This window comes from Phaethon aethereus (genome assembly GCF_964289735.1).
Source record: "Phaethon aethereus genome assembly, chromosome: 20".
Lineage (NCBI taxonomy): Eukaryota > Metazoa > Chordata > Aves > Phaethontiformes > Phaethontidae > Phaethon > Phaethon aethereus.
This window is the reverse complement of record NC_138596.1, coordinates 7,130,817-7,142,884: the sequence shown is the minus strand read 5'-3', so window position 1 is coordinate 7,142,884 and position 12,068 is coordinate 7,130,817. Positions and strand designations below refer to the sequence as shown.

Genomic DNA, 12,068 nt, shown 5'->3' with positions numbered 1-12,068 from the left:
TCTGGCAAAACTCCACTACATGCGTAGCTGGGGCCAAACAGATTTCTTTTTTAACACAAGATTGGATTTGAGTCCAGCTCTCCGAAGGCAGAAGAGTAGTCCCTGCTGTAGAAGGTTAGAGCATTTAAGGCTCTCCATTTCAGCACGCTCTTGTTGATCTAGAGAAGCTGCAGTAGGGAAGAGAGCCCTAAAGTAAATGCATCTTGCGCACCTGCAACTGTTTTATTGTTTCACCTCCTTTGCCGATGACTAGACCCACTTTGGATGCCGGGATCAAAATCTCCTGAATCGTACTGTTGCCATCAACATCGTTGTGAAAACCGGGTCCATTCCGACAGCGATCTACAATCTGCCCCAGTAGCCGTTTTGCTTGTCTTTGGAAAAGAATCGAGGGAAACAACCATTAGACAACATTGTTCCACGTGACCAAGAGACCAGGAACCATTGGAATGGGAAGCGATCGGGGAGAGGAGAAGAAGTGAAAAGATGAAGGAAACCACAGTTAGCATAATGTTTGCTTTCCTTTTTTTTTAAAAACTCTGATGTATGTTTTCCCTTATCATGATTACTTATAAGCAGTGTGATTTTCGAAAGGGGAAGAGAGAAAGAAGAGCAGCAGCATGCTCTGATCTCTTTGGAAGTTAACGGAACAGCTGAGATACAGATTTTGGGGTGCTTATTTTGAATGAAGATGCTCTAGGTTCTAAACTTTAACATATATACAATATTTGGTAAAACCCAAGCTCTGTTCTCCTTGGTCAAGACAAAAAACACACACTGCTCTGATACTAACAGCACATTGGTTAACCACTCTCCGATCAGTCACAGGCAACTGCCTTGCTCTTCTCTGCCTGCTCTTACCAGCAGCACCCGAACACTGTTCTAACACAGCCTCTGCCCCAAGCAGTAGGTGCTGAAGCTACACCGCAAAGCAAGGCAAGGATACAGCAGCAGCAACCAATGAAAGACTGGGTTCTTCTACTCCTGGTGAGAAGAGACAGACACAAAGAAGCATTTGGGAGATTAAAGATCCCTTCTCTAACATCTTTAGCATGTCAGAGGTAACTGACAGGGTTTCCCTTCATCTTGAAGACTCCTAGTACCAGCACATCCCTCTCCTGCCCTTCTCCCACATCCCTTCTCAAAGTAGGTAGAATAAAGTCACCGGTTCCCTATTCAGTCTAAAGCACCGTCTTCCCCTCTCTCCACTTCGTATCGGGCCACCTAGGAAGCCGTATGATATCAGGCACCCTAGGAGTACTGTCTTCTCTCTGGCCATTTGACGAAACTGTACAAAGTCATCCCTTGCAAGCAGACATTCACCAAAGACAGCTCAGGGGGCAGTGATTTGAGGCTGCGCAGAGCAGAGCACTGCTTTCTCTTGATTTTCCTCACAAACAAGGCAAAAGGGGGAATTTCTGGAAACCCACCTCAAATATTCTAGAAGAGCCTTAAGAGTTTTTATTAATCTATCTTCATATTTTGTATAAAGTTCTTTTAGTGACAATACAGAGACCATAACAGTTAATATGCAATGTATTTCAGATGAGAAGAGGTCATTGGGAAATTAACCCTACTAGTTTGCGACTGGATATAACTAATGGAAACATTTCACAAACAAACCCCTTCACAGAGAAGTTTGACATCTAAATTCCTTTCCTTACTTCATTTTCTTTTTCTGCAAGTAGCCTGAAAAAATAGTTTAGCCAACCAACTTGACAAGAACTTTAGCACAAAAGTAAATTAAATTTCACTGAATTCCATGTCCTCAACACCTTGTTCTGCTTCAAAAATTGAGTATTCTCACTTTTTTTTATTTATATTTTAGTTAAAGACAGCCTTGGACATGACTACATTTAACTGCTCATTTCAGAACCACAAAGTCTTAACTATACCTCTCCCACATTTTCCCCCCAACTGCATCTCATCAAGCATCCCAGCTTTTTAATGTTTTGCTCTTGTTCTGAAATATCCTTTGCTAAATGGGGAAAAGCACTTCAATATCAGCAAGAATACATTGTCTGCCCTATAATGTGAACTTGCCAATTATATTTATTCTGGCTCACTGCTTGCAGTATTACGGTAGAATATGGAGATTTAAGTACCCTTAGATCTCTTAGGAATGGAAGAATGATGAGTGTCTTCTCTTTAGAGAGACAGTCTTTGCGCCCATGTATTTTCACTATCAAATGCAACTCAAAGATTTCCAGATGGATTTTAAAAAACCCACCTACCCAAAGGCTGGGGAGAGAAAGAGCAGCTCCATATGTTAAGTGTGTTCCTGTAAGCCTGAGGATCCTGGATCCACTTCCAGCAGGAGGTCCTCAACTGGTTTGTGAGAGTCTCAAACTCAGCTCCTGGGAAGGGGGAGGGAGGAAACACTGTCCCTAAAGTTTCTATAGATCTAAAGAGTAGAAAGCCCTGCTGGCTGGCCATGTGTCTCTACCATGCAGGGATCAGAATTCAAGACTCTGGTTCAGCCCTTTGCTTCTTGTTGGCAGCGATGCAGAGGTAAGCACACCCACGGGCCTCATGCTGCTCTGCAACAACACCAACACCTCCAGATTATTCTGGAGTGGCACCGACAGGCTTTGGAGGCCTTATGCAGCCCTTCTTCAGGGGAAGGATGGTCATCTCAATAGGAGTAGGGAAGCGAAGGGGAGAAGAGAAGTGCCCTTCAACAGCTTAGCTCAGTATCCTGGAAAGCTGCAGTTAGAAAACTGCATCCTAGGTGCCCTAAGAGCAACCTTGCCCTGCTGAGGGGAATTCCATGGAAATTTCTGCAGAGGATTCAAACTGCAACTGGAAAAAAGCCTTTGAGGTGCACAGTTTAAAGCATCAGACCAAGAGGTTCCATGCTCCAGAGACCCTCAAGTTTCTCTAGGCCAACATTTGCTGGTGTGGCTAACCAAGTAGCACCACTGACAGAGCACAGCATTAGGGAGAAGAGAGAGAAGGAGAAAGGAGAGAAATTAAATCAGAACTCACTCAATGCTCTCTGGTGTCCCAGTGAGTACACAGGGCCTCTCGGGCATCCCACCACTGTCTACAAAGGAAACAAGAAGGAAACTTTTAATACATGGAATTAAAAAAATGACAGCTGTTTCAGTAACTATCAAGCACTAATGGCAGCACCGCCCTCCCCTGCACACATGGCATGTTAATGAATTCAAAGGCTCCTAGGGTCAACATATTTTAAATTATTTGCTGGATCTCTGCATTCTTTTGAAGCCTTCCCCACCAATTAAAGGGAGGGATAAGAACTTGGATTATATTCATCAGCAGTTTGCTGTACAGCACTGTAGTATAGTCTTCTCCAAAGCAAATAGGCGCTAGCACAGAACAAATGGATGGTCCCATTTTTTCAATGCAAGGCGAGTTGTACGAAGAACTGCTGCCAGCCCCCTGAAGTATCTTCTGCCAGGAGTTGGAGCTGACCAGATAATCAGCACAAACCGCAGAGCTGAGCAAAGCAGTACCACCAAGAGAAAACTCAACAGCTGCAATTTAAAATCTAACTATAACATGGATTGTTCCTTTGCACTGTAGCTATGTGTTGGTTAAAGACAGTTCCTTAATGGTTTCATTTCCCAAACCACCTGACAACCCCGTCTTCTATGCTAGTCAGGAGGTCAGTCCTGCAACCGCTCTCCCATGCATGTTAGCCTAGTATGTATCAGTTGTTAATGGTGATAATATGCCACGAGCATGGCAAAGCATCTGACACAACATCCTTCAACATTAAAACATGTTCACCCACCATCCAAACAGGTTCTTACCTGGAGCAATTTGAATTTTGCAGCCAGACTCTGCCTGAATCCGTGAGATCTGTTCTCCTCCCCTGCCGATTACTGAAATGAGTTCAACAAGCATCAGAACATGCCATTTTTCCACGCAACTGCGGGGCACCTTCCCCTTTTTACTCCACTGCAGCTATCCATAAAGGAGCAGTTTAACTCCAGGACTGCAGAAGAGGCATCCACAGCATGACCAAATTTATCATAGCAGAAAAACATTAAAATACTGCCGAAAATTATTCCATTTGCTTGGAAAAACAAAAACAAAAAAGCTTGTCTCGCACTGGAATGGAAATACATAGTATGCAAGAAATAAGGCAACTAGTTCGAGCGCTGCTAGAACAGTCATTTAAGTGTATCTTGTTCAGCTTGAACCAATAAACTAGTTATTTGGGGTACTAAAAAAGGCACAGACTTTTGCTTTTATTTCTTTAAAATTCACATTTTTCTGCCTCTTTTCAATGGACATGCTATTTGGCTGGTCTGCACTCAGACAGAACTGCTACATACGGAAATGCTCTATCGACCTTAAGTGAAAACAAATACCCATCTCCCTTAACTCTTGGAGTCGGCACATCGTTGTTTCACAACGAGACATACCGGGGAGAGATGATATGCCAATCACCATTCATATCCTTCCCAGACTGCAAAAAGAGCAAAACTGTCAAGTCAAACAGGTATGCCTGGCTCAAGATGCTCCCACAGAAGCATCTCTCAGCTGTGGGTTCGCCACCCTCCTGCATCTGTCTGCCCCTGAACCAGGATTAGATTTAACACAGAGATGATGCACCAACAGAGCATGCAAGCTCCCCTCTCACAGAGCTACAGCACCTCTCCAGCGTTCCCACATGTACCAGGACTGATAAATGAAGAGGTCTGGTAGGAAAAGAGTAAGTATTTCTTTTGCAGGAATTTGAGTTACAGTTTTATATTGTCTTTAGAGTCGGGACAAAACTTCATGCACTACTGGCTAATTATCATGGCCTGTTATTTGCCTTTTTACTCTCCAGATATCAAATTGGAAGACAGAGATCCTGCAGTGGAAGAGTCTGTGCAATCACTGTAATCACACATCAGCAGGAGGTGCCATTGAAAGTAAGAGTAATGATCATCAAGAGGAAAAGAGAAATTAGGATCAAGCTCGAAGAGAACAGTATCAGGAATGCAAACTAGGAAAAATTGTCATGTGACCAATGCATGCTGGTTGTGTATCTCAGCAAATGTATGAGAGGTTTAAAATTCTGATTAACTGCTTTGAGTCAACTCTTATTTTAACGTTTATTTAAATGTTGTTTTCCTCCCTCAACTCTCACAGTTTTGCATACTCAAAGGAAGTAAAATGTTTCAGTGAGGGGAAATAAATTAACTTTGACTTATGTACTATGCTAGTGGGAAACGCTGAAACCCTCAGCAACTTGTACCACACAGTCTTGTTCTTATTACTGGGACACCAAACTTTTCCATGCAGTTTGCACCTGGATTTTAAACACAGATCATCTGGTCCTCATGAAGACAGCATTAGAAAAACCGCATCCAAGGCTAGTAAGCACAAAAACTTGTGAGAATAAACAGCATTCCTGCACAGAAAACACATAAAGAAACATCAAAAGCATCCACGGTACTTACTAAATCCAACCATTTTATCAGGCACTTTGAACTCTTCTGTTATTACAGCCCTAAAAAAAAAAAAAAAAAAAAAGAGAAGGGGAAGGAAAAAAGAAATCAAATCGTCATTACAAACAACAATTTGGAAGACAACTATGTCCTTGCTGCGGAAACCAGGCACAGCATAAGGTTTTTGCACACACAGGTAAACACCACATCACAGTCAAAATCATTTGTTTTGGAAGGGACCTCTCGTGGTCACCTTATTTTTCCTATATTGGATGCATTTCCAGTCTACTCTCCATTACTTTCAATGGAGCTGATGGAAGAACATCTTTTCATCACTCTTGTTCCAGACAGATTTAACAGCGTAATGGCAAAGCTTCTTTAATATTTAGCCTGGACCTTCCAAGCCACAGTCTCCCTACTACTTTTGGATACGCTCTTACCCCCTCTGATATTCACAGATCCTTTTTTTTCTTTTTTGCCTACTTGTCCTTATCATTCTTTTCCTTGGAATTTATAAAAGCTGTCTTCAATTATCCTTTGAAGTCTTACTATCTCGCAACTTCTGTATCTATTGCTCTTTGGACTTTTTCAGTGTGTGTCTGCCTCAAAACATAGCACCCAAAGCAACTTCCTAAGACCTGACCATAGTCAAGTTGAAAGGAATTAACTTTGATTGCTTTTTTGCTTAGCCATTTCTGTCTTGTAGAAAATACAACACAATGAATATGGGATTTGCAAACTCCATGAATTTAGAAATGTGTTACATACAATTTGTTCAGCAATCTCAAAAGCAATGAAATACCTGCATAATAAATTCAATGCAGGTTTTGTGGTGAGGTATATTAAAATATTCCCTTTTTTTGCTTTAGATCAATTAGGGAAGGTATAAAATACACATTAGGCTTTACCAGCTAAGCTGCAAATAAAGAATTCTCCACTGTCCTGAGACTCACTAGTAGCGATGCAAAACCAACCAGTGCCATCCATACCTGCAACAGAACAGACTCACCTGCTACAGGGAGGTTCAGGATTACAGTTGTTTTAACCAGTAGTAAACCCAGAAACTAAAAAAACCAATTCAGGCTTTTCAGCCTAATCAATTCCCTGCACGAACATCACTCCTGGCAGAAGAGAGGTGGCAGGTAGCAGCAGAGCAGACAACACAGCCCACCCTTCTCTGTGCTGCCCTAACTGGACATTAGCTTTAACCTAACCATTAAAAATTTAAGGTTCTACAGTCTGCATGTATATTGCTTGTCCCTTCTGCTGAGGCCCCCAACAAACAGCTGGTTATGATGGAAGTGCACTACTACTGACCCAAAGGTGAATCCAGCTTTAGAAATGTTCTTCCCTTCCTACTCAAAACAAAACAGACAACTCCTTAAGACCAGGATTCAAGAAAAACTGAGAATTTTACTTTTGTATTACATGCTAAGACATGCTGCGTGACAACTCATACTTGTTTCAGTCTCCCCAAACCATCTCTGACAAAGGAGTCATCCCAGGTCATATTACACAAAAAACCCTAATAATAAAAATAATAATATATAATAACAATACAATATCAAATTATAATATAATAAAATATAATATCATCATCTACCTGCCTGTTTAATACTTCCAACTTTTTTTCAAAATGTCAGACCTTTTTTTACTTTTTCCTTCTTCTACCTGCCAGGGCAGGGGAAAGGAGAGGAGAGAGCATTTAGTCTTCTTGGTCCTGCAGATTTATAAGAACCAAATCCAAGTTTCACATCAACTCTTCTTTCTTCATCACAACAAACAACCTTAAAGGGTTAGCAGAAACCCCAGCCTGGAGAAAACCCAAGCTGACTGTTTCTCCACATTCTCAACCTCTGACTTCCTAACACTACTACAGATGGTGGATCAATAAACAATTAGAATTGATCAATAAATAATAAAACATAACCCACTGCTTACCTTTGATGTACTAGGGCCCCTAACTGGTTACCTACTGTGGCAGAGAGAGAAAAAAGGGAAAAAATCAAAGCATTAGCACGGATAAACTAACTTCATCCCTATAGAAAAAGAGTTCTTACCATTTCATCAAAAAAGAAAGAAAAGCAAAACAGTAATTTAGGTTCAGTGGCTGAAATGAATGCGTTATGTGGTACAAAACAGGAGGGGATTTCTTGATCAACACACACCATAACCCAGTGTCCAGCTGAACACAGGATAGGGAATTGATCTGCGTCTCCCCATGCTGAGAGTCATGGGAGAAAATCCTGCCTGCCCAAATCCAAATCCCTGCAACTAACCTCCCCCCTCCCCAAATTAAACCCAAAGTAGTAAAAAAAGGAAAAAAAGGGGGGAGGGAGGGGAGAGAAATTTCAAGCAGACCAGTATGTATTAAAAAACAAAAATAAAAGCTGAGCAGACTCAGCATTTCAGTCTAGGCAAAAAGCATTAAAGACCGCTTGCACATACTTCTCTCTGTGTCTCTTATCTGTGCTCCATGGAGCCCACCTACACGGAGACCTGTTAAAGGAATAGGTCTGTTAAGTAACCTTGTGGCACCCAAACAGTTTTGTTTTGTTTTTTTTAAAAAACAACGCATTTTACTGAACGCACACATTCCAGGCATATCTGCGATGTTAGCTGGTGGTCCATTTATGATTAGCAGTTACTCCCCCAGCTGACAACCCTCAAACAGATTTCTCCCCGCCTCAACCCCAGTAGATTAGATCTTTCTTCCAAATAAATTTTAATGGGGAAATATCATTAGACCAACTCATGCAAAGTGGGAACACATGCCCTGCTGGGCTTCCTACTGGACTTTGCCTGCAGCAAACCAGCTAAAAACCAGACCATTTGGTCCTAACAACCAGTTGAAAGATTATATTGCATGCCTGGAGGGCACAAGTAGCGAAACAAATGAATCCGGCCAACATGTGAGCTGTGATAATAAAGATGCTGTTTCAGACTACCTTGGAGCAACCTGCACATTCTTTGACCTGAAATAAATTGGCAATCAGCTGGCAGGGTTAGAAAGCGGATGCATCCCACACATTCTAAATCTGGTAGAAAAATGCATAAAGTTTGCAGCCAAACACTTTACTCAAATAAAACAGACGAAGAGAGTCAATACTGTATTTCTGCTGCGTGTCAATACCTTCATAACAGTTCAGGACCAAAGTATCGACAGCATATATATTTTATTACTCTCCCCAGCTCAGTGATAAGACAACTGCTGTGTTATTGACTCCGTTAGATTTGTCTTTGCATATTCTCACCCCGAATATAAAAAGCTCTAATTTGATAACTATCAATACTGCAGCTGAAAAAGGTGGGTGATATAATGGGGAATATTTGCTCTAGCTGATAAGCTACTACTGCAGAGCTGAGCAATACGACCAAACAAATTCAGAATCTCGCCATCTTGCCCCAGACTGTGCTCCAAATATTTTTGCTATGTGTGATAGGTCTGGTGGCTACTGCTGTAGTATGGGATTGCCCTTGCCACTGGCCAGGCCACTCATTATCCCAAGATACCAGAAAGAGTGGTCTTAACACCACAAGGCTGTATTTAAATATCCACTTCGCCTTTCAATTCACCATAACAGCTCTCTTCGCAGTCTGTTCCACCGCAGCCGCTGCCCACAAATTATGAGACAGATACACATCCTATAATCAACTCCTGAAGTTCATGCAAGGAACAGAAGAGCCTTCATTTTGTAACACAATCTTACACTTGAAAAAGACAACTTCTTCGGGGAAAACTGTATGAGCACAAGAAGTTAAATCAGTCAGGGAAATAATGCTTCAGCTGGACATTAACAATGTCTCCAACCCATTCCAAGTGCTATATAAACATAGTAAGCCATTCACCACCCCAGGCAGATATCAGCCTTACTGTATATCCATTGTACAAATTAGTTAAAAAAATTAAGCCACAGTAACTTGTGAGATCACTCCTCCCACATTTCACAAACAACCTCTCCATGCACTGAGATAGAAGGCAGATGGAGAGAACTGGGAGTGATTTACTTGAAATCAGGTTACGATTTCTCTCTGGTTTGGGTCAGGGGGAAAGAAACGACATGGCTCCCGGTTCCAGCAACCTAAAGGTCCATTCCTTCTCCAGCTTGCCCATTTTACTCTGAAAGACAGGGACTAACAGAGAGGCAGGGCTGGGGCAGACCACACTGAAAGCTGATATTCTGTTCCACCATCTCCCTCTTCATGCCAGGGAGGGGGCTGAACTCTGACACGCCACATCCATATTTCCCCCTTTTACATCTATTGAGTACAATTTAACTGTAACTGCAGTCATTTTACCGCAAATAAGGAAAAATACTGAATAACATCAGCACAATTTCCTATTAATGGCACCTGCTGCTTGATAACTTCACTCTGCTTTAGGTTTCACCTTAACTGAATTCTACCTAACAGACACTCAAAACAAATGCGGATTTCTTTTCCACCCCATAAAACAGAGCGGTGCCTCCCACTAAATTAATGTGCATGATGGGAATATACAATCTCATCAAGAATATGTTCATGGCTAGAATAAAATCAAAGCAATGCATCTCCCAGAGAGCAGTGGAACAGAGTTGCATTTCATACTTTTCAACAAAAATGGAATCATCATAAATTTTAGAAAGCTACAAGGAAGACACTAGTTACCCTAATTCTTCATCATCAAACATTGCTAGTTTTTTCTTTAATTAATGGTCAAAACCTAATAATTTTCATGTCTGCCTTCACTGGAAATCTTTATAGGCTTTCCCCCACTCCCCCCTTAAACTGCCTTATTTTTAAAATGGTGATCTGCAAAGTTGAGATTTTGAAGAACACTGGCATTTTGCATAGTGCATTAAACCTTTTGCAGAGAGATCTGGATTTTTGCCCTGGTCCTACTGGTGCTACAGATGTGTCAAGGAGCATCACTACTAACTTTCATCATCAGTAAGAAAGGGATAGGATTTCCTTCTGCCCATCGCTATTTTCATTGAAAAAATGTTGGAGCAAAAGAATAAAGTATTCCATACAACAGGATGATGTTGCGTTTTGAGCCCCTTGGCTCTACTACAATCAAGTTTTATTACACCGAAATGGGCCATCTTCATATCTGGATGCACCACAGAAGCTTGGGGAAAGCAGGGGGTAGAGAGAAGGGTGTGTGAGGCTTCTCCAAGGTCTCTCATCTTTGATTCCACAGACCTAAAGGATGCCCCAGCCTTCAGCTGCAACACTGCTGCTTAGCCCAACATATATGACTGGAAACTTCTTCAAAGCAGTCCAAAATAAGGCAAACAAAGGCTAACATTCTGGCAATCTGTCTCATTCCGGCAGACTAGATCCCTGCTTCCTATGAACAAAAGGAGGCTGTTTCTTTAAGGATTATTTAGCATTAAATAAACTTATTAAATGGTGCTGGTAATTACAGAGACCCATTAATTAGAATGGAGCCCAGAAGCAGCCGTTGGCCATTAACAGGAGAGCTGGGGTCTATCCTCAGCAGCAAGCCACAAGCAAGATGCTACCAGATCTCTTTCTGCAGCTCAGACTAACCCCGTCTCTAGTGCTCACCTTTGCTGAGAAACATTAACCGCCGCAAGTGGCCATATAAATGCCGACTATGACTTACTGCGAGCAGTACAAATAAGCCTGATCTCCTACCTGCATTATAGCTATCTGCAGGATTACTTTGAAGTTGTTTCTAGAAAGGGGAAATAAAGAAGCCAGGGAAAAAAGAAATAATCATTCTCAAACTTCATGTAATATCAACAGGCCAGGTCACCAGGGCCAACCCTAGCAGCTCTTCATTTTAGATGAAGGTTATGTTAAGAGAAGTGCAAAAGGCACTCATGCATTCTGGTTTCCAATACTGTGACAAATCTATTTTTCCTGGAAATGCTCTAAACGCAACTGAACTGGTTTTCACCAGAGCACTGCGACCCTGTCTTAAGACCACTTCCTAAGCTGACATCAATCAGCCACGCCAGCAGCTGTTGACAAAAATGGACAGGCAGAATTAGATTTTCTTGAAAGACAGTTCTCCCATCACCTTAAGTACTTCCTCTGGACCCATTTTTTTCAGGAATATTAGGAACAGAAGTAATTTTCTAACAGCTACACAGGGATAAGGAAGCAGTGAGAACTGCACCCAGCTGTGAACATGCAGTATACAGAGACAAACAATCAAGAGATTTACCACCAGACTTGTTTCCAAGCTAGCCAAAGCAGCCGAATGTATCCAAACCCCCACGCACTGCAAAATTTCTAGAGCATGTGTAGCAATATAAATTGCCTCTTGACAACACTGTCTCTAAACTGTGGTTCACAGAAAATGGAGAAAAGTGTGGGCACGCAATCCTAACACCCCTTGTTCACAGCTAACAGAACTAAAAGATCATCCAAATGGGAAGCGCTTTCCTAATTTTAAGTGTCCTATTAAAAGCAATGGCCATCTTCCAGATGCTTAAAGCTAAACCTGCATTATAGACTTTTAATGCCATGGCAGCCAGAGCAGGTAGCCTAAGAATGACTAAGGTATGGATCATACCACAAACACACCTGCAGCTTCAGGAGCTCCTGGCTGCAGTTCTGGGTACGCAGTCAAAGAGCGATGCAGGACATTTACGTGGTTAGGTGGGGAACTCATCACACAATTCTATTTCAGTACAGGACTTA

The 12,068-nt window shown here is 41.8% G+C and overlaps 1 protein-coding gene across 1 annotated transcript in view; it reads right to left on the bottom strand.

Annotated features, from left to right (window-relative positions):
• The window catches only part of FUBP3 (far upstream element binding protein 3), a gene marked incomplete at its 5' end in the record, with an annotated part of 33,823 nt that overhangs the window by 12,758 nt on the left and 8,997 nt on the right, over positions 1–12,068 (bottom strand). Inside the window, 6 exons of the mRNA XM_082009165.1 lie at positions 212–374; positions 2,989–3,046; positions 3,780–3,851; positions 5,424–5,473; positions 7,353–7,383; positions 7,860–7,910. Of these exons, the coding sequence (XP_081865291.1) occupies positions 212–374; positions 2,989–3,046; positions 3,780–3,851; positions 5,424–5,473; positions 7,353–7,383; positions 7,860–7,910 (425 nt within the window). The remainder of the gene's footprint in view (positions 1–211; positions 375–2,988; positions 3,047–3,779; positions 3,852–5,423; positions 5,474–7,352; positions 7,384–7,859; positions 7,911–12,068) is intronic.